Genomic DNA, 25,898 nt, shown 5'->3' with positions numbered 1-25,898 from the left:
AACAGAAATGTTATGGACAAATACCAATCATGCTTTCTCCACAGCACTGCCATAATAAACAAAGTCTTAATAGTTAATTTAACTAGGAAAGAAATTCACATAAATTGAGAGTGAAATCAAACAAGTCATTCTATCCTTAAAAACTATAGGTTCTCAACGCAAATAAACCAAAGCACAAGAAAACACACAGGATGAGAAATGGCTACCTTGTATTAGATAACACTGAGTGAGGAACTTTCACAGACCACTCATTGTTTTGATCTCTCTAGATACCTGTCTGCAATACTGAGGAGGCTCTGCAACCAAGCGGGGAGAGCCAGTCTGAGCAGCTGCAGAGCCCAAGTGGTGGTATCTGAGCTCCACCACTTACTGCTGAGAAGCCTCTCTGTCCACAGGACAGCACAGCAGAATGGAAAAGCACAAGCTTTCAAGTCAGACAGATTTGGGTTCAAGTCCTCCTTCAGTGGCAAGTCTAAAGTACTCTCCTGGCTGACTCTTCACTTCAACTGAGACCCCTCACCCTTCAGGAAGCCTCTCGCCCACAGGGTTAGGCAGCCCTGTTGGTGCCGTTACAGAAGCCTGTGCTTCCCTCCCCCAGAACACATCCCTCTTTACTGCAGCTCCTTCCATTTGTTCTACAAATATTAAAGGAACACCTAACATGTACCAAACACTGTTCAAGGAGCTGGGACGCAGCAGTGAACAAGACAGACAAGGGTCCTGCCCTCCTGGAGGTACATTCTAGTGGGGGGAAAGCAAAATGGTATATATTCCAATAGGGATAACTGCTATAAAGGAAATAAAATATAGTGATACATTATTGTAAAACTCAGCAGGATTTTTTTCAATGTTTCTGAACGTATAACTATGGTGGAGTGAAGAGAATACCCGATAAGAGCATCAAGAAACCTGGATTTCATCCTTAATCTAATCAATGATTCTCAGCCTCAGCCAGTCCATCTAGGGAGATCTAAAAAATAATCATGCCCAGGGTGCAATCCTAAACAATTAAGTCAGAATGTCTGGGGATGGGACCCAGGCATTAGTGTTTTTTTAAAGGTCCCCAAGTGGTCCCAAGATATATCCAAGGTTGGGAACCACTGAAATACCAACAGTTGTATGCCTCTGGGCAACTCTCTGACTTTCCTGGTTTTCTCAAGAATCAAATGGGAGGTTAACCTTGAGCAGGGCTTCTCCAACTGTAATGTACACATGGGTCATCTTAGAATCTTGTTTCACACATTGACTGCCATGTGAGTTGTATTTAACTCAGGCTAGTTTTGAGGGCCTCATGAAACAAAACCCTGCAGTTGGTTAGTGAAAATCTTACTTGTCGATGTTCTTACTGTTATATTTAATATTGACAATTCTAAAAATGTGGATTGTGCTGCATATAACTTACACACAGAAAACAGTAAAAAATAACAAATTAGAAAGGATCGTTTTGTTTTAATAAAACACTATGGCCCCAGGGGCAAAAAAATTTTTTTTCCAGTGTGGCAGTCAATGTGTTAAACCTAAGTTCTGGCTCACATGTCTGAGTGGGGCCTGAGATTCTGCCTCTACCAAGTCCCCAGGTGATGCTGATGCTGTGATTCACAACCACACCTTGAGTATCAGGAACCAGATGATCAACCTAAAAAGATCAGGAATCAGATAAATGATCTAAAAAAGATTCTTCCAGTCCTAACATTCCTCAACTGTATAATTCCTTGAATTCCTAATAGACTAAAAATGTACTTTTGTCTGTTAATATACACTATAATACAAAATTATACCAGAATATGAAGGCAAGATAATTAAAAGAAACTATAGGGATGGCTACTCTGTTAACCATAGTGGGGTCTGACAGAAGTACCCAAGAGGAGAGATGCAGAACTCTATAATATATATTGCCTGCTTTCAAAAAGTATGCTATCTAGTTGAGGAGACAATACTTAAAAATAAAAGCAATGAAAAGACAATATATGACTTAAAGGCTAAGATGAGGGGCAGATGGTAGCAGTGTAGAATTTCAGTAACTATCTGGGGTACCAAGCAGCTCTTTGAAGGCATGGACTGCGTTTCATCCATCTTGTCTCTCTTCAGAGAACCTAGCTCAGGATGTTACACACAGGCATATAAATCTGTCATATACAAGTATATATAATATACACACAGTTTGGATGATGGACTAATGAAACAAAATGCTACATAATAAGTGATTATAGGCTTTGGAACAGAAAAGTTACATAATGAAAACTATTTACAGTTCTTTGAAATAAGGACTGAGAATGTTTAAGTCTCCACAGAGTACCTTTAAAGCTGAGGCTTCACATAGCTTATGAAATCAAAGGTGAAGAGAGGCCACACCGAGTACAATAAACAACTGTACCAATTACAACAGATACATTAAAAATTTTTTGTCACTTATTCTATCATGACTTAAGTTGATTCTTGAAATTCATTGGTCAGTACATACAACATTACATATAAATAAAAAAAGTAAAGCAGAGTCTAATTTTTAGCAACTTTACTAAACTCACCAGTCCCGCCTAGCATTCTAGACATCAAGCCCAGATTAGTTAGGGAGACTAACTCACAGAACACACTGTATAACGGCTCAAACACTATAAATTTTACTTCCTGCTTGTGTAAAATCCAAAACAGGTGTTCCTGGTGGGCAGACAGCTCTCCTCCAAGCAGTGGCTCTGGTGCCTGCCGCCAGCTCTCCTTCCAACTCACAGCAGAAGACTTCCTAGGTTACTAGACCCAGAGGGTTTTAGGGGCCAGGGATGGAAGTGGCACACTTCTCTGCTATCACTCCACTGGCTAGAATTTGGCCACAACTATAAGGCGGCTGGGATACACCAGAAGAGGAACCGAGTTTCATGATCAGCTAGCAGTCTCTGCCACAGTATTGTCTGTATATTGCTTTTTAATTACAGAATAGTCACTCCTTTCAGAAACGTTTTCTGCTAACCTACAACTCCACTTTTAATCCCTAAGGCCATTCAGCATCTAAAACCAATTTAGTAGTTTTCCTTCTCCAATAAATATTTTTCTAACATATTCAAAATCAGATTGTATCAAGTGCGTCCTTGAAGGGATGTCTGGCTTGTTCATCCCAGTATTCCAGTACTTAATACAATGTCTAGCACATAATAGAAGCTCAAATATTGTAGAATTCATAAATGAATGATATTCCCAAAGGTTCATGGGAAGGAAAAAGAGTGGTCCCTTCTCTTGCCCCAGTGAGGGTGATGGGATTTACTAAAGGCCTTCTGTCTTTTTTAAGCACCTCTCTCCCTCTACTAACACCACTGAGTTGCCACCTATCCTCTGGTCCCCTGGAAAATTGTTCCGATTTGCTGTGACTTGGTGCTGTAGTCACAAGACAGAAGCAAAGGACCAAACAGGAAGACACCCTAGATAAGGCCTCTCTGTCAAGCAATGTTGTGGATATTTTTTGAGAAAGAACGCTATCTCTTGATTCATCCAAGAAAATCAAGCAACACAACAAAAGCTACTTTAGACCCACTGAGAACTAAGACAGGTGGGGGGAATATTCAACAGTTTTCATGGATACCAACAAAGCTAAACTACAGTTGTGGGCTAAAGCTCAAGCCTACTAAATAAAAAAGAACACAGGGTCTGTCAAAAGACATGCTTTGGAGACACTCCATAAAATTGAGTTAATGGTCTTATGAGACTGATAAACCAACATGCACCCCTAAACACAAGTAATTTTATCCTTTTTCTAAACCACAAAAAGTTAGAAAAAAATTATGTGGTACAGTACAAAAATATTTTGTGCTCACATATTACCTCTTTTCAAAAAGTTTAAAATATACCATTAAGTGCTACTATAATAACCCTCACAACACTCCTATGGGATAGAGACAAAATTAAAGTATACACTCAAGTTAAAAGCAAAAAGTCTGGTAGTAGCTGGCTTCCTACTCCTGGGGCAGGCTAAATAAAAAAATGAACCGGTAACCTCTAAGGTAATTGGGGCACAAACCATTTTAGGCTCTCAAATTGAGTTCAACACCTAGAATTGAGTTCAAAAGCAAACAAGCAGCTAGAACAGACCGCAAAACAGTTGAAGTCCTAAGAAGCTTACACAGGAACTAACACAATATATCAAACTTGATTTATGACCTGAGAAATCAGATTAATTGATTCACTATTACCAGAGATTCATGTAAAGCGTATTTAAAGTGATTTCACAATTTAAAAAAAAAAATTATTCTTTCTAGATATGAATCACACAGTAACATTAGAATTTTCATAAATTTAATTTGGCTAGGAAGCCAGTATACTCAGCAGTCTGAAAATAATCAAAGAGAATTTATTAAATGTCTACATTTGTAGAAATAGATTCCAGCAGAACACATTCAGGAAAAAAACTGTATGAAATTTAAAATTATATTGTTTTAGAACTTATTGCTACTAGTACTAATAATATTTTTAATTCCTCAGAGATACAACACTGCAAAAGAGCAACAAAATCAACCCAACAAACTAGGCATCCTATTTGATGATATGTACATTCAACAAGCATTTTTACATACAAAATCTTGTTTTGATCCTAAAAGGTAGCAAAGCAGACAGTAAGCCCACTCTAGAAAAGGAGCCACGAAGGCTCAGGTGCAGGCACTTGGCCAAGGCCGCAGGCTGAGGAGGAGCAGAGCTAGCAGCAGACCAGGTTTCCCTCCACAGCCTGTGCTGTTTCCACAAGAACACAGGGCTCTCTCCCTAATAATGTAGCAATGCTCCTCCACAAAGAAATAAGACAAAAGTTTGGCAGAAAAGTAAACAAGTTGTTCCGACAGAAAGCTAAAGCAAATGTACATACTGAGGAATAGCAAAGAACACCCAGCTGTTTAGCTGGGAGGTAGACAAGCTAAAGCAAAGGAGAGCAGAACTGAATGCTACCGCGTACGCTGATCTTATCTAAAGAAAATCTTCCATGCTTCTCAAACGTTTTTTGGCCCATGAACCACAGACCACCCACCAACTATCACTACTTTGCTACTGCTCAAAAAACTAAAACCTCATCAGAACTAAAGGGGAGAATGACAATGTTTCTCCTAACAGAGCAATGAGGCATACGCCAAGAAAATGGCAGCCATGGCCCCCGGATGGAGTCAGCTATTTGGGAAGCTCACCTAATCAGACACAGCTGGAACTAGGAAGGAAGCCAAGACACATTCTGAAGGCCAAAAGAGACGTTTACGAAGTCCACACACAAAAGCTCCCCTACTCTACTGCAAGAAGAGGCTTTCCGATCCATATTCCTAGCTTGATTACTATTAAACTATTCACAATTCTAATAAGCTTAATTATCAGGTTGCCAAGTCCAGAGAAAATCAGAAGCAACAAATCTGAGGGAGGAAAAGACAGATTAAAAGCTGACACACAGGCAGAAGCAAAAGAGTGACAAGGGACAGCAACGACAGACTGTTTTTGAAACAAAAATGACACAGGGACTTCAAAGGTGCAGGAGTTTGGGGTCATTTATCATAAAAGCAAATACTCTAAGGCTCTAAAACAAAACAAAACAAAAAATCACAGTATAAAATAAAGCCCAGTTTAATAACTTATGTACAATATAATGAACCAAAGTTAATAAGGAAAATGTAAGTTCCACATATAAGTTCTATTCAACATAGGGAAAAGTAATACAGTTTAATGCCATGTGTTTGCATATCACTTTACAGTCAGTAAAATACTGCCATATAAATTACTGCATTGGATCCTCAACAAAATCATAAGGTAAGCGGGATACCTCCAAGAATTTGCTGGTAAATAATTATATTTTAGCAAGGCAGATGGGTTTACCAATGGCGATTACAATACAGTATGTTAATTTGTCTAACAGGAGAGAGTACATAGAAAGGCACCTGCCCCTTGTCAGGGGATGAAGAGGGAGGGCACAGAAGGCTTCCCGAGAAGGGTCACCACATGTCTTGTGTCTTAACCTTCACCTGGAACTTCTTCACTTCCAAAACTCTGAAAGATCCCAATCTTTCCACCTGCATCCTGCAGGGCCTCTACCTGAAGAACTGTTCTACTGCCTTCCAGCCCATCCTCCCTACCTACTGTAGAGGACATTATGACAGCCCTCCCATGATCCCCACCTCCTGATGTTAACACCTTCGTGTAACCCCTCCCCTTGAGTGTGGGCTGAACCTAGTGACTAACCAGCAGAACATGGCAAAGGTGATGGGCTGTCACTTCGTGATTGGGCCATACAGATTCTGACTTCTGTCTTGCTAGCAGCCGCTCCCTCCCTGGCTCTGATGGAGAAAACTGCCCTGCTAGAGAGGTCCAGGGCAGGAACTGAGGGCAGCCTCTGGCCAACAGGCCCTGAGCTCTCCGTCCAAGAGCCCACAAAGAATTGAGTCCTTCAAACAACCACAGGAGCCGGAAAGCAGATCCTTCCTCACCTGTAGCTTCTGATGAGAGCTCAGCCCTGGCCAGCACCTCAACTGCAGCTCAGGGCGGCGTACAGGAGCAGCAGAACCCAGCCCAGCTCTACCTGAATGCCTGACTCACAGAAACTGCAAGATCACACATTGGGCTGTCTGAAGCTGCTAAATTTGTGATAATTTGTTACAGCAGTAATACATAACTAATAAATCCACAGCCCAACAGGCCACTGATTTCTTTTCTCAACTTGGACTTGAGCAATCATTTCACCATCATTTCTACCAGTATTCTGCATATACCACCAAATCCCTGAAAGAATCATCTATGCTATCTCTTTCATTCTCTCAACTCAGCATCAGACTGACAATACCAGTACCTTTTCCGTGGTCCTCTGGCTACTCAAACTATGCAACATTACAGTGGACCACCTCCTTTCAACTCTCTGCACTAAGTGTCCCTTCATTTATATTCTGCTTGTTCCATTATCTCTCTGAACATTCTTTCTCAGCCTCTACTGGTCCTCTCCCCTCTGGTGACACTGGATATAAGCACTCACCACACTTCTGCCCTCAAGGCCCTTCTCCTCTCCCCTAGCAATCTCACTCACTATTATGACTTCTAATTCTTTTGAACAAATTCAACCTAGAGGCACTGTTCTGGACAGAGTGACGTAGTAATGCGTAAGACAAACAAGGTCACTGCTTTCATGAAGATTCTACTCCACCAGAGGCTGTGTGGGTGCATCTGTGTTTACCCCACCAGATCTACTCACCGCCCTTCTTCTCCGTGCCCTGTGCCCAGGAGGCTGACCTCTATGGACTCCATCACCAGGGCTCCCTTGCCCTCTGGAAGCCCAATGAAGGAAAAAAACACAGAGTGATATGAATGACTCCCTAATCTTTAATCCATATTTCCAATGTCATGCTGTATATGCACATTCTAAAGCTACCCAATGACATCTAAACAGAGCAATATCTTTGAATCTATTCTCCCCAAAACGTCTCTCTCCTGTATTCCCTATCTCGGTCTGGCCTCACCAAACTCCCAGTGTGGTTCAAAATCTAGAAGTCACCTTCCCACAAGGCTCACATTCAGTCACAGAACTGTCTCTCTCTCACACACATACACACACCCCTCAGCCTCACTAGCTCTTTCCTCAACCCAGTGCTGTAGACAACTCTTTGCAAGAGTGATTTCCTCCCAACTCCAGTCCTTCCTATTTGCTCATGCATTTACTCATTCATTCAACCAACAAGCATTTACTAAGCCCAGGTACTGAAGCCTCTGACCTCTAGAAACGTACATTTAACTGAGGGAGAAAGAGAAGTAAACAAGCAACTCCAATACGAACTAAAATGTGTCATGACTGGGAAAACCATAAAGTGCTCTGGTGCACACAGGAAGGGCACCCAATCAAACCTGGAAAAGAGGCAAGGTCAAGAAGGCTTCTTGGACAAGTCTCGTTTAAGCTGAAACCCAGAGGACAGGGAGAGTCAGCAAGAGCGTATGTGCCTGTGTTCTGGAGGAAGGCGTACCTTCTAGGTCAAGGCAACAGCAATATGCAAGGCCTAAACCCATGAGGAAGCGTGGGACCCTGGCACAATCAGAATCTAAAAAATTTAACATGACTATAGGGTAGAGAGGATGCTGGAGAGGTAAGTAGGTGGCCCATATTAACACCTTACAGGAGAATCAACTTTAACCAATCAATTCCACTCCTCTGATTTAAAAAAAAAAAAAAAAAAAAAAAAAAAACTCTAAAAGCCACTTCCAGAGCAGAGAATAAAATCCACACTCCCCAGTCTAACTTTCCAAGCCCCTAACAACCTGACCCCTACCTACTTCCCAAGGCTCATCTACCCATGTGCAGCAAGAATTCCAGCCACTCCCTGTACTCTCCTGGCTCTATGCCTTTGCTCCATTTCCTCTGCTTGAAATTTCTCCTCCAACCACCATGTGTCTGTCAGTGATTTCAGATCAAATTCTACTTCCTCCCAGAAGTCTTCCCAGTCCCTCCCAGTGCCTCAGGACAGCATCACGACCTGCCTTCAATCAGTTACATCCACACCTACTCCCCAACAGACTGTGTTCCTGACAGGCTTCTGAGGTACATATGAACTGAAATAATCCTAATTTCAAAGACTAGGAAAAATGTTCAGAAAAATATTCATTTTACCACTACTGCATTTCTAAGTGGCCAAAAATGGAAACTCACATAGAAATAATTATTTTTAAATTATATAAAAACAATCAAAAGCCTAGATTTCTGTATGTTTTCATATAAGTATCTCTAAATAAAAATGGCTATATATGTTTAAAAAACAATATGTAAACAAGCTCAGAAAAATCAAGTTACTTTCCTATTGAGAAGGCACTTAAGAGGCAGAGTGAAGACCATAGCCAAGTCTTCAGATACTCTTTCCCAGAAATTATAAACAGCCAGAATATAACCAGAGTATCCCACTCATCTCACTAACCAGCTCATCCAGTTACCTGGAACTTTTCTCCCTAATTCTTCCCACGATTAACTCCCATTTTCTTCCAGAGCTCTGCTCAAGAATCCTCCCCCAACCTCTCAGATTAGCCAAACCCCTTTATGACACACTGTACTTGCCTGCACACCACTGAGTCCCAGATGTAATTTCACATGGCATCTTGATTGAAGTCCTCTCCCCCTTAGCTACATGAGGACAGGAACTGGGTCTGTCCTTCCCTGTGCCTGGCATAGATGGGCACTTAATTATTTGCTGAGTAAATGAACTGACTTAAAAGTGAAACAATAACTGATATTCACATGGCCTCTGCAGAACAAGATCCTAAAATATCTTCTAACACCTCCAAAAATAACAACAATTCTATAAATTTCAATGTCACAATGTTATATTAATAGTAACATATTCTAACTCCTTGATAATTAAACATTCATGTATGTAATCTGCTAATTCTCTATTAATAAGGTATGTATTAACTGGAATACCCACATTTTTCCTAAACATGCAAGACATCAGCAAACTTTCACATCAAAAGAACACATACTACAAGAAGCCAACCTGCAGGCTACACAGAATAGCTATTTGCTCTCTTGGAACCTGAAAAGTCCAATCCAGTCTAAAAGCGATTTACAGTACTTCACCAAGGCAGCCTACTGTATTAATAAATTACAAGAATAGTCTGTTTTTAAGGCAAGATGTTTGGGTGCTTGAGTTAACCAGGAGTTCCTAAACATATAGCAGATCCATAAAACAGATTTAAACCCCCTAAATAGATTCATAGATTTAACATAATCCCTATTATATTCCTGTTGCCTTTTTTGTAGAAACTGACAAGCTGATCCTAATATTCATATGGAAATGCAAGGGACCTAGAATAGCCAAAACAATCTTGAAAAAGAAGAACAGAGGTGGAAGACTAACAGTTCCTGATTTCAAAACTTACTACAAAGTCAAGACGGGGTTGTGTTGGCATAAAAACAGACATACAGATCAATGGAATAGAATCAAGACTCCAAAAATAAACCCACACATTTACAGTCAACAGATTTTCAACAAGGGGGAAGAAATGAGGAAAGAATGGTCTTTTCAACAAATGGTGGTGGGACAACTGGATATCCACATGCAAAAGAATACCACTGGAAGCCTACCTCACACATTATACACAAAGTAATTCAAGATTAATCAAACAACTAAATGTAAAAGCTAAAAAAATAAAACTCTTAGAAGAAAACATAGGTATAAATCTCATGACCTTGGATTAGACAATGGTTTCTAAACATAAGTGACAAAAGAAAAAAATCAGATAGATGGGACTTAATCAAATTTAAAACTTCTGTGCTTCAAAGGACACTGTCAAGAACGTGAAAAGACAACCCACACAATGGGAGAAAAATCATATATCATATATTTCAAATCATATATCTAATAAAGGATTCATATCCAGAATACATAAAGAACTCCTACAACAGAACAGCAAAAAACAATTGACTCAATTCAAAAAGGGGGGAGGATTTGAATAGACATTTCTCCAAAGCAGACATACAAATGGCCAGTAAGCATATAAACAGATGTCCAACATCATTAGTCATTAGGGAAATGCAAATCAAGTCACAATGAAATACCACCTACCATCCACAAGAATGGATAAAATAAAAAAGATGGACACTAACAAGTGGAGCAAGGACGTGGAGAAAATGGAACCTTCATACATTGCTGGTGGAAATGTAATATGATGTAGCTGCTTTGGAAAACGATTTGGCAGTTCCTCAAAAAGTTGAAGAGTTAACATATGACACAGCAATTTCACTCCTAAGTACTACCCAAGAGAACTGAAAACACAAGTACACATAAAAAACTTGTACCAAACATTCATAGCAGCATTTTTCTTGACAGCCAAAACGTGGAATAATTCAAATGTCCATCAATTAGTGAATGAGTAAACAAAATGTGGTATATCCATCCATACATTAGAATATTATTCAGCCATAAAAGGAATGATACATGCTACAGCATGGATGAACCTTGAAAACATTATACTAAGGGAAATAAGCCAGTCACAAAAGGACAAATACTATATGATTCCATTTATATGAAATGTCCAGAACAGGCAAATCCATGAAAGAAAGAAAGTAGGTTAGTAATTGTCTAGAGCTGGGAGACAGCAGGAATTTGGAGTGATGAAAGTTGTGGAATTAGTGATTACAGTTGCACAACCTTATAAATATACCAAAAAAAACCACCGAATTATATATTTTTAAATAGTGAATTTTATGGTATGTGAATTACATCTTAATAAGGCTACTATTAAAAAGGAATCGAATCCCTTTAACTACTAAAAGTATTTTGATGGTTATATTTCTTTAAAAAATTGGCCGGGCGCGGTGGCTCACGCCTGTAATCCTAGCACTCTGGGAGGCCGAGGTGGGCGGATCGTTTGAGCTCAGAAGTTCGAGACCAGCCTGAGCAAGAGCGAGACCCCATCTCTACTAAAAATAGAAAGAAATTATATGGACAGCTAAAAATATATATAGAAAAAAAATTAGCCGGGCATGGTGGTGCATGCCTGTAGTCCCAGCTACTCGGGAGGCTGAGACAGGAGGATCACTTGAGCTCAGGAGTTTGAGGTTGCTGTGAGCTAGGCTAACGCCACGGCACTCACTCTAGCCTGGGCAACAGAGTGAGACTCTGTCTCAAAAAAAAAAAAAAAATTGTATACTTTCCTCTTTTGTTAAGCAGAACATACCCAAGCATTGCTTTTCTGAATACACTCAAGGTCATCACTATGAAACATCAATTACTAAATCCAGAGAATTCAGTGGTGTGCAGGCTGTTAGCCCTTTACATAGTACCTCCAAACTAATGTTCTTTCAGTCTTCCACCTGTCTTCTGTAATTCTGTTTCCTCCTGCTACCATGAGAAATCAAGAAAAACAAGAGATTAGAGTCAGGAAGGAAACTAAGGAAAAGTCAAGTGAGTGTGCATACAGGTAGCCATATACACTTAAACAGAGGCTGTTTTCTGTTTTCTTCCCCCCATACCCACTCTAAAGGCAACATTTCCCTTTCTTGCTAAGGATGCACATCTCCACCCTTTTATATTTACCGGTCCAAAATAAGGGGAAAAGGGAGAAAACCCACCCAAATAAGTGAACTGTGGAAGACCTTAGATGGTACTGACATTCCCCCAAATAGCCTCATTCTACCAGAGAACACTCAGAGGGCAAGACTGCACAGACCATAGCATTCCAGGGTGTCCTGCTTCACCACTGTTCAAAGCACAAGCTTTGGGATGGTTACTACCCACCACTGCCTTAGTCCACACACACCCAGGCTCACTGACTAAGGACACTTAAGCCTCCTATCTGAAAAGTTTAATCACTATAACAACTGAACATAAGAAACCCATTTAGGAGTCAATATCCCTTCTTTTACACTGATGGAGACAGAGTTGGGTGACAGGACCCCCTGCTACACTCCCCTTCTCACACAATCTCCTCCCACCCCAAGATCCTCTAAATGATCAGCAGGCCACTGGATCCCAACCAACCTTCTTCCATCACCGACCAGACCGGGGTGAACACCTAGCCTATGGAAACAAAGCAAATGGCTTGGCTGAGAGGAGTCAGTCAGATCCTCAGTCTTGAGTATTTAAGTACTGAGACACAGTAGTACTGAGACACAGTACACAGATGATGAGGGAACTAAAGTCAGAACATGCAAAAGTCACAACCAGGGCCACGGCAAGCCACAACTATACGCAACTCAAGCATGGAAGCTACATGTGAGTGGAGAAAGCCCAACTGCGAGGAGAAAACAGAAGGGTGCAGAGAGAAGGAACAACAGAGATGGGAGCCATGCCGTCCCAGAGAAGATCCCAGCTCTGGCAGAGGGGTCTCCAGAGAGGACATCTACTCCAGACTGTCCAGGTCTAGTTCCTACTGTCCAGCTGCACTTGAGTTTCTGTCCTGGGAGGCTGAGACTGCTTTTACTCTTCTTAGACTAAAACTGCCTTCACTTGGCCTGAGTGGCTTGTGATCTTTGCAATCAAAAGTGCTCTAATCTAAAGTAGGGCCTGCTTACCTTCCCTGGTATCACCCTCTATTTCCTAGTGTCCACTAAGAACCTCAGACTTTTCTGAATGAGCTAGCCAATCCTCTTTACAAATATAAATATTGCAAAGATTAATATCTCACCTAAAAATCACTTTCTGTATAAATGAACCTCAGGGCCTGATTACCATCATTTATTTATTTATTTTTTGTGTGTGATTTTGACAGTTTATTTAAAATAAAACCTCTCGCCTTGGGGTAATGAAAATATTGCCATATATTTACTGTTAGGACTTTATTAATACTTGTCTCATTAAGCTTCAAATCCATTTGGAGTTTTTATTTTTTAATTGTAAAAAAAACATAGTATAAAATTTACCATTTTACCCCTTTTCAAGTATAAAATTTAGTGGCATTAAGTACACTCACATTGTTGTGTACCACCACTAACCATTGCTCATGTTTAAAAGCATTCTGAAAATCATGATTTTTTAATTTTCATTAAACAAATGCTCTGTCTCTATTCCTTCATCAAATGACAAGGGCAACAAACCTCATCAGAGGCAACACTGTGGTAGGATGGTGAAGAACGCAGCAAAGAGCATCCGCAACAACTTGGAGCAGCACCAGAACAGCTAAATCCATCCTCAGTTCCTCCAGACATGGCCACAGAGGCTAAAGAGACTAAAAATATTTGAAGAGGACAGATGAAGGCTGTCAAGGATATTCACCCCAGTTAGAGAGGTCACCACTGGTAACATATCTGCATCAGAAGACACTCACACAAGCAGTAATGGGTCATATTTAGAATCATCAAATGCAGTATGGAAGGACTGATGTTCCTTCCCTCCCAGAATGCCTGGAATAAATCTCTGGGCCCTGAATTTGGTCAAGTAATCTATGATCAATTTCTGGAGGACCCCTAGGAAGAAAGACAAGTACTTCAAAAATGTTGAGTACCACTCACCACCTTTCTACTTGTTAGAGCTTTCTTTTTAGCACAACAGCCCCTATCAATAAAACTAAATGAAGACGAAACCTCCATCAAAGCTTTGTCAAAGCAAATGATTCAGCCAGCACATTTCATAATGGCATAAATGGAAAAGATAAGGCAGGGAATGTTTACAATAACACCTGGAGCTTTAACTTGCCCCTCAGTATCTTTAAACATGAAAGCAACTTTCAAAAACTAAATTATGTTCAGGGCCTCTCCATGCCTATAGTAGCCCAGAGAGTATGTCCAAGTGAAGAACATATATGATCAATTATAGTGGACTCACACAACTCCCCAATTCACATGAGTTTCTTAATAGGGAGAGTCTTTATTTACTGAATTAGTGGCAATCGATACACTTTAATAACATTTATATTAATCAACTCCAGAAAATACAACCAAATGAATATAAATACTACCCTGAACATGAAAAAGTCTGAGATTAGCAGACACTTTTTCATCTGTAATCATATATTATTTAAGACTATTTTCCAAAACTATGAACTCTCGGCCGGGCGCGGTGGCTCACGCCTGTAATCCTAGCACTCTGGGAGGCCGAGGCGGGTGGATCGCTCAAGGTCAGGAGTTCGAGACCAGCCTGAGCAAGAGCGAGACCCCATCTCTACTAAAAATAGAAAGAAATTATATGGACAACTAAAATATATATATATACAAAAAACTAGCCAGGCATGGTGGCGCATGCCTGTAGTCCCAGCTACTCGGGAGGCTGAGGCGGTAGGATCACTTAAGCCCAGGAGTTTGAGGTTGCTGTGAGCTAGACTGACGCCACGGCACTCACTCTAGCCTGGGCAACAGAGTGAGACTCTGTCTCAAAAAAAAAAAAAAAAACAAAAAAAAAAACAAAACAATGCCCTTCTAGCTGGGGCCCTTGGTCCCATTGGCTAGTGTTCCTAGCTATTGAAACAAAAGAGTACCAGCTGGGAACTGAAGTAGGCTTGTTGTAAAAAGTCATTTAGGAAACCTAAAGGCTTCATGGCCAGGGGACTACCCTATCACTGTTTGGTTCAGGGTGATACAAAAATGATTATGCAGTCACTACAGCCAGTACTTCAAACATTTTGAAATCTAATAACCACAGTCCACTTTTCATAAATCCTACAATGGTACATGGTTTTGATAATTGGGGACTTTTTACAGAGACCCTCTACCATTAAATATTCTTTTCTTCAATATTACAAATAGATTCTTTTCTAGAAATCATATCTAAATAATATGAAAACTATTTAGTTCTTAAGGAAAATAATAAATATCATTTAAGTTACCTTCAAATGCTTACTCATGGTCTATTTGCCTTTTACTTTTTCCTAGTTCATGTACTTAAAGGAGAAAGCTAGCTAAAGACCATTCATCTGTTACCCATCAGACAATCAGTTCAACCTAAAGAAACACAAAGCTCTAGTTTGATTTAAGGATGGGAGAAAACAATATCTGTAAGTTGTCATGAGATTTAAAAAGTTACTTCAAAAGTAAGTCTGGTTATCAATCAAAATGGTTACAGCTCAAATCATCCACTCTAACCATGAATTATAACTGAGCTAAAATGGTGATTCCTAAATATAACACATTTTATTTCTAAGTGTTTCTTGGCAATTAAATATCCAGAAAGTCAGCAATCCCCCAAGAAAGCAGAGAAAATGAACTTTTTTACAGCTCACCATTCATCAACTGCAGGAGGCTTGAAAGATGCCACAGGCCAGAGGCTCAGCCTCAAACTTGGCCCTTCAGAGGAAAACTCCAGATAAGATTTCTCCCAGAGCTACTCTCATGCAGCACTAAATTACAGGCAGTGACCTCCTGGAGGAGACACTGGAGTCCACACCGACATGAGTGTACCAATCTAGAGGAGATGAAACCTAACTCTAATGCAAGGGATGCCCTACTAGTTCCATGATAATAATGATAACATCTTAAAAATATAAGTATCACACAATGAAGTCACTGAAAATATTTCAAGAGCAACAAAATGCTCAAAAAAAAAAAAAAATCTAAGTTCATTCCAAAAGTAATTTGAGTAAAACATAATTTAATCTCCAGGCCTAACCTCTCTGAAATAAACTAGAATCCTCGCATTTAGTCAAATTATAAAAGAAATGCTACTTTATAACAAAGGAGCCATAGCATAGCACTCTGACATCCTGCAAGAACAAAAATTTTGTGTCAATATGTTCACAACACAGTTCAATCCACAAAATCATGAGATAATTAAACTGGCTGTTTTTAGATTTCAATCTGTTTGGCCAGAAACCTTATCCAAACTGCACTGATGCAAATCAGCATAAGCAACTATAGCACTATTGAAATAACTCCAGTATCTTATCTTTTATTTCACCTTTTATCGTTGATTTATGGGCTGACTGATGGTAAACTGATTTGTGCAGGTGCCAGAAGTCAGCTCAGGAATACAAAACAAGAAAAGAAATTTAGAAGAATCAAATTCATGAATGAAAATGCTGATGTCATAGTTCAGTTCCCAGTAGAGTTTAGAGTAGTAAGTATGTGAAGAAACAGTCTTATCTTTTGGAGTGCTAAAACACCAAAATCATTTGGTAAAAAAGACAAAAGAAAAATCCCTTCTTTGCCTCAGGATGAGGGGAGGGGAGAAAAAAACAGAGAAAAGCTATATTAACAACCTCTTCCATAGACCAAAAGTGAAAAATACACAACATACATGGCACAAACAAGCATAACCTCTAAACCACAGAACTGCTTCATATTATTAATGTTAGAAGTAATATTTTTAAAGATATAGTTAGCTGGGTCTCTAAATAAGTAGGACATAGTCCCCAAGCCAACTTTAAATTTTTCTCCCACCACATGGTCTATCTTTCAAAAAAAAAAAAAAAAAAAAAAAAAGTGCCTAATGCAGCTACACAAGTTTTATTTCTCCACTGAAAACTACCTGGTATTGCCATATCATACCTGACTTTAAGTAATTCTGAATATAATAGGGTGGAATTCAGTGACCAGAAGCAAGCTACTGGAATTTTTATGTGAGGGAGGAAAAAAATGCCTTTACTTTATCTAATGATGTAATATAAACTAATTAAAAAAAGAGACTATAAAATTTTTATTTACTTAGAACTATTAAAAGCGGCCAGTTGTGTGGATTGTTCACATTTTTCATTTCTTGACAAAACTGAAAATACAACTAGTAATACAAACTTCTGTAAAGTTTAGACACAATTTACTAAAATCCTTTTATTCAGGACACTTAAGTAACTGATTCCTAGATTTCTAATGTTTCCCAGGAAATTTAAGATTACTACATTCTTAGAAAATAATAGTGACCCTCACATCCTTGGTAACCTCTCCAAAGCACAAAACTACAAGGACATTCTCTCTTCTTTGTCATTCATATGGCTTAAAATAGCCACTCACCCAAAATGGATTTTTTTTTAATTTAACCAACAAACAATTTTGACAATAAACATTTTAAAAAGAAGCTCTTATTAAGTTAAAATGCAAACATGCCAGTTGTATCTGTAAATCTAAAACGTTAAAAGAGATCATCTCACATTTCTGCCACAAATATCTTTGATAGAACATCACTACCCCCTTGTGGATTCGCAATAAAAAATCCTTATCTTGAATCCTCACTTTTGAAATGTTCCATTTTGCTGAACTTCCATCAAAGTTTACATTTTCTCCACTAAGAAAAGTTATTTTATTTCAATTACTTTTTTAAATGAGGAAAACACCACAACATTTTTTAAAAAATCAATCCCATCAACCTATCCGTTTTCTAAACGTTTCCATTTTGGGAAGCATTGTTTATACAATACATATATGTATCGATTTCAAAATAATAACCACGTCAACATTCCATTTTTTCTTAGAATATCTGAATTTGTACTTCCAATCATCACTTTGAGATTATTTTTAATCATAAATGGGTAATTTTTTCACTACAGCATCTTTTTTCTTCCCATCTGATAATTTCACACTTTGTCCCAATTTCTTATTATCACTCCCAAATGGTTTGACATCCAAGTGCCCAGAAAACCAACAGGACACATACATCCTCAGAAATGACTTTTCAGAAAAGGATTAAAAACCAAATCCAAGTTTTAAAAAGATTAATTCTTGATTGTATTAATATACCTTCAGAAATGACTCCTGGCAATTTAAATCAACCCAGATGAAGGAAAAAAAGATAATACCTGTTTTTCAAAACTTGTACAGTGAAAAGCTTTCCCTTTTCTTTTGCTTTTTTTTTTTTTTTGTAGTTGAAGGAGTACCTCTAGTTGTATCTGCTTATCATTCTATTTATTTAAACACACAGATACATCTTGTTGAATATACACTGTAAAAAAAGATTAAATATAGACTTAAATACCTGGTTTAGCTCTTAGACACTAGATTTAGCTGCAAGTATAAATCATCAGAACAATAACATACAGGCTACATGGAGACAGTCAGTCATAACTGGCTATACTGTCATGACTGGAAGTTAGCTCCCCATTTTCTTAGAGATGATGAACACAAAAGTAGGGACATAGTAATTTACTACTGTCAGTATTCACTACAATGGCGAGGTGGAACTAAGGAAAAAAATAATCCACTTTGCAAGTGACTAGATACTTATTTACTAATCACACCTTGTGGTAAATGGTAAGGATAAAATGCAAGAGAGACTGCAAAGTCTGTTGAATGAATGAATGCTGTTATGTCCCAACAGGCTTTTCACATGTCAACCCCATTGAGATTACACATCCAAAAAGTACCAGTTATGCACCTGTCCAAAGCTAGTGACTGAACTATGTAGAGCAAAAACCATCAGAGCTAGCCTTCATAATGTTTTGCTCTGGGGGAGATTTTGTTGTTATAGTTGTTTTGGGATTTAGGGGGCGGGGAGAGGAGACATGGAGACAGCTATTTCAGATGGCATGAGGGAGTGAGGTTAGAGAATAATGCCAGTTAATTAGTCTCCAGGCATGAACACATTTAAAACTGTTAAGAACACAGTCTCAAACATTTCTTTCAAGGCATGTTACTTTGTGCACATGTAACTACAAAACTATACCTCAGGGAGCAGAGTGATGAATACAGCCCCAAACTAGCACAGCTCCCTCAAAGTTACCCTCTGCTAACAGACTCAGAGAGGGATATATTACATGATTTAAGAGTCCTGGCTAAATTTGGAAGAAAAAAAATACACTTTTCCAAATGAATAAAGGACTCGTAAAGAAACCATACAACTATGTCAAGAATGAGTAAAACACTGGGGGTGAATGTGGAAGAACCATTTAAAAAATCTCTCTGGTCCTTCCATCTTACACTATGTCAATCAGTTGAAAGTAAATGAACAATACTCTCTAAAAGAAGAGTAAAAGGGGAAATAATGTGGCTGACACTTGGCCCCCCCTTTGCAGTGAGTTACATAATATTTCTTTTTAAGCCCAGGGTAATGAGTTAAAAAAAAAAAAAAATGCTCAGGAAGCATTACCAGTCTTTACACAAGGAGGCCCATGACCTTCTACAAGCAATGGCGTTCAAAGCAGAAAGATGCATTACAATCTTAGAAACATACAGCCAGCATACTGATGGCAAAAAAAAAACCACCCTTTTCTTTGCCCCACCACGTGAAAAATCAGGACCTGCTCTCCCCTGTCAATATATACAGAGAATCACTTTCATTACAGATACTTGATAATCATCACAGGATAGCAGACCATCTATATGTTTACAAGGCCCTCTTCCTAATGACAGAATAGTAACATGGCTTAATCACAGGACTGATAGATAGTACCACACATGGCACAAAATAAAAGGATCTGATAGTATCTGATCAAACTATGTTTTGAACCTGATTAGGTATTTAAAAAAAAAAGAAAAGAATGATTACACACTACCATCTGGAAAACAGAATGAATGAATGTGCGCTCTCATTAAAGTTACATGGGCAAAGAAGTAGAGCAAGAACACATCTCACTCTCACTCTCAAACACACCAAACACTAAAGACAGTACTATACATAACAGGCAAAGGAGCATTAGGAGAGGACCCCACACCTCATTGTAAATGAAAGCTCCAAATGAAATAATATGTTTATTGGCTATGCCCAAAGACAGAAAGAAGCCGGCTAAACACAGCAAAAATAAATTTCCAAAATCCTTCATAGGGAAGCCCAGAAGCCTGAAGGATCCAGTGTTTCTCCCAGAGATGCTATCTAGTTACAAATACTATCACCACTTGCCTTGTGGCTTAAATCCCATTCCATCCACCTATCCTTAGGGAAACAAGTAGTAACAATGCCTGGTGCTACAGGACAAAAGGGATGGTGGGCATCCCCTTTTTACTGAGAGATAGGCTACAAATACAGGAGATCTACAAATACATTTTATAATAATGATAACAAGGGCAATAAAGAAACCTCTTTATGTGGGCAAGGGCAAAAAAATAGAGGGAAAAGCTAAAGAAAATAAAGGGAGGTAGGATTTAAGTCCCCTAGAACTGTGGTCCCCAACTCCTGGGCTGTGGACCAGTGCTGGCCCATGGCCTGTGAGGGAACAGGCCACAGAGCTCCACTGCCCCCCTTCCCGCCCCTATGTCTGTAGAAAAATTGTCTTCCATGAAACTTAGGAAACAGGGGGCCACACAGCAGAAGATAAGCATCCGGCAGGACGGCAGGCGAGTGAGTGAAGTTTCATCTGTATTTACAGCTGCTCCCCATTGCTGGCATCACCACCTGAGCCCTGCTTCCCCTCCCCACCACTCCACCCGTCCGTGGAAAAATTGTCTTCCATGAAACCGGTCCCTGGTGCCAAAAAAGGTTGGGGACTGCTGATCTAAAACATCAAAAAAAGGACATAGTAAGTTATTCTAGAAGATACAGAACATTTCAGAAAATGATCTGTATGATGGAAATGCAAAAGAAAGTACATATTACCTGTCACCATGAAAAATATTCAGTCACATAGTCACACTATCTGGTATAATATGGAATAACATGAACCACACTAGGTAATCAGAAGAGAAAAATATTTTTCTACAATTTCCTTATATAAAGGATACATTTGATTTTAGATTTTATGTTCTGTACAATACCTAGTATAATGCTGCTGTTCAAATGTTAAATAAGCATTCCAACCAATCATATATCTTAATGACCTAAAAGTTATGCCTAGACAATCAGATTGAGAAGGCTGACTTTACTTTTTTCTACACACACACACACACACACACACACACAGTCTGGAGAAAGCTGCTGAATGCCTCTCCCAGTCCACTCTCCACCCTCTTCACCACCCCTACTCCTATGGGGAGGAGGGAAAGCAGCTCAACAGGACAGTACACTATTAGAGTATATTTTTGTAAAAGTACAATCCAAAAACCTAAAATTCAGAAAAAATTTTCCTTACAAGACTAATAAAAGACAAATATTAAGATACACTGAAATGTCATTCATATGAAAAGGCTAATAATATCCAATGTGGTCTCAAGCAAAGTCACATCACCCCCACAGACCCTTACACAAAATAGAAGCTCAGTAAATGTCTCCTGAATGAATGATTTCAGTAATGGGAATATAAATATAAAAATGACTTCTCCTCAAAAGAGCAAATTCAAAGGCCCCACAAAAGAGGCAAGTGGCACAACTATGAGGCAAAAGGAAGAGAACAAGAGAATCACCTTCTACTGCTTTTTCCATAAAGTCAGAAAGAAGTACAACTGCACACGAAGAAGTATCTACCCCACACAGGAAACAAGGAATGGCTCAAAGAGGACAGTGGGGGAAAAAATTCAAGCCATAAGATGGACTACCTCAAAATCAGTCAGAAAGAATTAAAAACCCACTGGCACACATGGGCTGACACCCAGCATAAACAGGAAACTAAACTAATATTACCTGATTCTAAAGAACAGGCTACTTCGGGGGAAAAACCTAAAACTGCCAGGGCCTAAAAACTAAAGAAATAGAAAAAACGCAGCTGAGCAGGATACATAAATATGTCTCAAAGAGCAAATAAGAGCAACACCACTATTTTGAAAAAGAAAAGCTGACCCGATCTGACCTTGAGTGGAGGTTGTTGTGTATATATGTCAACATTTTGAATCCACCGAACGATGAGACAGAGAAACCCAACATTTCTCAGAAGCAGGATAAGCAAGGTCTTCAAGAACACAAGGGAAGAGAGGTCACCCAACCTTGTCCAAAAAACTGGGAGTTAAGAGGTGAAGTGGAGGAAAGAGTGATACTCTAACAGAAAGCCAAAGTGTAAAAAAGTAGATAGGAGAACCCTTCTAGTGTGCCTAACTGCAAAAGGCACAATCCCATTAAACTCAAGGGGCCTAACTTTAGATAATAACCTCAAGTGTGTTCCTCTGACCAACCTCTACCACTTTGTTTTCACTGCCCCTTGCACAGAGCAACCTGTTTAGCAGGGAAAATTCCAAAAGGTGTTAGGGGCATGGAGAAGGGAAGGAAGAGCCACCGGGAAACGAGATGACTCTACTGGGTCTATGCCAACATATACAGCAGCTATTCAACTCTTACCCCCTAAAAATACACAATCCCATCAAGCTGGCTACAGATACAGACAGCATAAAAACAGCATAAAAAATTGTTACAACCAAAAAACAGAAAATGGGGTCAAAATCTCTACTTTCTGACAATGGGTATTGGGCCCACTGAACAACTCAGTATTAACTGAAAGGCAAAGGCCAGAAGTCAAAGCCCGTGCAGGCCAACCCTCTGGATAACCACTTCTCCTCAGTAAATCAAGGTGGAGAGAGCCTCCTTGCCAGAAAAATGCTTAAAGGCCCAAATGCTCAGAGCCGGACAGAGCTTGTTGGAGAGGACAAAATTCAAGGCGAAGCCTGTCAAAAAGTAACACTTCCCTGCTGAGTGACAGCAGCTAACAACCATTTCAAGTTTTGGGAGGGAAGGAGGGGAGGAGAGAGACCCCAGCACCTAACTAGAGCTCACAGGGCTCAAATTATTCCCCTGCCCAAGAGAAATGAACCTGAAGAATATCACCTCCCACCCACTTGTATAGTGTCAAGGGTCTTTCTAAAGGTACCTCTGGCTAATTTCACAACTTCTCCCAATTATTTAAACAGCCACAATAAAAGAGGGACATATTTATAACTGTTCATTCCTAGTTCTAGCACAGAAAAACACATTCTTCTTACCCATCTCCTATCATTTGCCCAGAGCACATGAAATTTCTTTCCCCTACACTGCAGTTATGAAACCAAGATAAGAACTTTTCACTCTATGCAGAATCAAGCAGAGAGTATCACCCTTAAATTCAGAATGCCAAAGTTGCCATGCGTATGGGCAGACACTCTACGCTTCGCATATTCAGGGATTTCGTAGGCATGCAAGGATGTCATTCTGCTTATTCAGTACAGGCAAACGACAAACGAAAGGGTGGTCAAAACTGGTCATTTATCAATGACTCTTCTAAGCCTGAAGAGTTACCAACAACAATAATATATATCTGTATTCTGACACATAAAGGTCCCCAATACACCCAAAATGTAGAGCTAGTCATCTAACTTTTCTAACTTTCTGTATACTGTATACGTAATAGATGTGATTTCATCTAGGAACACATACGATGTGTATATGTAAACGAATGCATACATCATCGTGATAATCTGTTTCACCAAAACAAAACCAGAAGAGCAAAAAACAGAAAGCATTCAAATGTCCCCTTCATGCTCCAAAGACGTGTTTGGATCCCACAAGAGACAACACCAGAGCCAAAAGAAGGTTCTAGTACAAGGAGGACACAAGCAACCTCTTCCAGAACAGCACGTGGGCAACATGGGTGTCTACACTCCCCTTCTGAATAGAAAGGCATATGGCTTCTCCTTACCCAGCCAACATGAATACCATCTGAGAAAACTACAAAAACTCAAAGGAACAGGCTCACTAAACATGGCTGACTGGGAAACAGAAGCCATGAGGAGGACAGGAGTTCTCTCAAAAAAGAATTGGGAAGTTTATTTCCAGGGAACGATCAAGGACTCTTTGAGTGTGAGATGGGCTAAGTCTGGTTCTCACTGCACAGAAGACGGTAATTAAAAAACCAAAAAACAAGGGCATATGACCCTTTTCCCAAAGGGGTAGTGTCAACTGGTGAAAACTGCCCCCTCCTAAGACGCAAGAGTCAACTGGAAGCAAAAATATACTCTTGCTTTCCTTAGACACAGAAGTAATTACTGTGGCCCGTTTCTGCTCAAGTACTGGGCACAATGGAAGCTCTGCCCTACATCTTATTGTGGCGCCCACCCTCACCCGGACAACCAACTCCAAGGAGAGAGAACGTGTCAGGTAGCTAGACAAATGGGGAAAGGAGCACTGGAATGCCCAGTTTTTTCCATAAGAAAAAGAGGGCAACTCAAAGGGTATTCAGGAAATGAGCTCACCCTAACCCAGGAAAGTGTGCGGAGAGTGTACATTAATCTGGAAGAAGTGTCTGCTTTCCTATTTAGAAATGACTTCAGAGCTGCACAGGCCCCCACTATCCACTGAATGAGGAAAGAAGAATATAGACAGCCGAGTCCCCTTGTCCTGGCAAAAAGGGTCAATAGACAGTGTGCAGAGGCCCCAAAAGATTCCAAAGAAGACGAGGGACCAGATGGACCCCTGTGCCAAGGAAGGATCGGGGTCACGGAAGGTAAAGGGCAAGGGAGTGTGGAGATCCTCACTTGCCATAGAAACGGAGACCCCACCCTCCTGGCTGTGAGGGTGCAAGGGCAAGAGTAGGATGTGAACGACGGCGAGGGGCGGGGATGCTGCGCAGGCCCCCTTCCCTTCCCGGGAGGCGAGGGGGAGGGGTCACACGAGGCCCTTCGGCCGAGGGACGCTCAGCAGGCGGGGGTCCCCCTGGTGGGGAAAAGCACGGGGACCCCAGCCTGCTCGGGAGGTGCCCACAGGGCTGGAGCGGGTGCCGGAGAGAGTACGTCTGGCCCTGCCCGCCCGAGAGCAGGGGCCGGCAAGGGCTGAGCGCTGGCCACTACCGCCCGACGGGGACCGGCCCGGAGCAGTGGGGCGCAGGGCCAGGGGGGCCCGAGGCGGATAAACTTTCCGCCCCGCGGCCCCCACCCTGGACCTGGCGCGGGGGGCGCGGGCCGGGGGCGGGGGCCGCGCCGCGGGCTCCGGAGCGGCGGGGATGCCCAGTCCGGGTGGGGGAGGCGCCGGCCCTCCGCCGGCTCCTCCTCCTCGCTGGGCCCGGCCCCCGCCCCGCGCGCCCCCCGCCCCCTCCAGCCCCAGCCCGCCCCCGGGGGTGGGGTGTGGGGCGCCGCGCTCCGCCGGCCCCGCGAGTCACCTCAGGACTCGGCCGCGCTCCGCCCCCCCACACCCGCCGGCCCCCTCCCCGGCCGGGGCGCCCGCCCGCCCACCCGCCGCGCCCCCGCGCTCCCGCCCGGCGCCGCCGATGCCCGGGATGTCCGGCGGGGCCGAGTCCCGCCGCCCGCCGCGCCGCCCCCCGGCCCCTCGCGCTCCGGCTCTTACCTTCCGGCTTGTTTTCGGCAGCCATTTCCCCTCCGCGCGCCACATCCTCCTCCTCCTCGCGACCGGGACCCCGAGCGCGCGCCTCGTACCGCCGCCGCCGCCGGCCCAGCCACCCCGCCGCCGCCGCGCACCCGCCCTGGCCCCGCCCCGCGGCCCACGCACAGCGCCCGTTGGGCCGCTCCGCTGCCACTCATCGCACCCGCCGCCAATCGCCCCGCACCAGGGGTCTCACTACTCTCCGGGAGGAGCGTCCTATCCATCCGGCCCATTGGCTGGTCACCACCCAACGGACTGAAAAGATTGGTCAAGAATCAACGCCCCCTCCCCACCCACTCCCAGGAAAGCCCGCCTTCCAGACCTAAACAAAGCTTCCCAGTGGCCAGAGCCCGAAAGAACTGTCCAATCAGAACAGGGCCGACACGGAATATTTCCTCGAGGCCGAGACGTGCCGTTTTGATT

General features: G+C 41.4%; 1 protein-coding gene across 11 annotated transcripts in view; it reads right to left on the bottom strand.

Moving 5' to 3' along the window:
* Nucleotides 1-25,561, bottom strand: part of CAMTA1 (calmodulin binding transcription activator 1) — an 830,964-nt gene extending 805,403 nt beyond the window's left edge. For 8 of the 11 annotated variants that reach the window (XM_069477299.1, XM_069477301.1, XM_069477302.1 and 5 more), the window contains exon 1: nucleotides 25,440-25,561. In XM_069477299.1, coding sequence (XP_069333400.1) covers nucleotides 25,440-25,484 — 45 coding nt within the window. In that variant the 5' untranslated portion in view covers nucleotides 25,485-25,561. The remainder of the gene's footprint in view (nucleotides 1-25,439) is intronic. The other 3 variants (XR_011234490.1, XR_011234491.1, XM_069477298.1) reach the window with 1 other exon arrangement.
* Between the last annotated feature and the right edge of the window lie 337 nt (nucleotides 25,562-25,898).

The sequence above is a fragment of the Eulemur rufifrons genome, chromosome 8 (genome assembly GCF_041146395.1).
Source record: "Eulemur rufifrons isolate Redbay chromosome 8, OSU_ERuf_1, whole genome shotgun sequence".
Classification (NCBI taxonomy): domain Eukaryota; kingdom Metazoa; phylum Chordata; class Mammalia; order Primates; family Lemuridae; genus Eulemur; species Eulemur rufifrons.
Note: the sequence above shows the minus strand (reverse complement) of the source record. Positions and strands in the feature narration are given on the sequence as shown.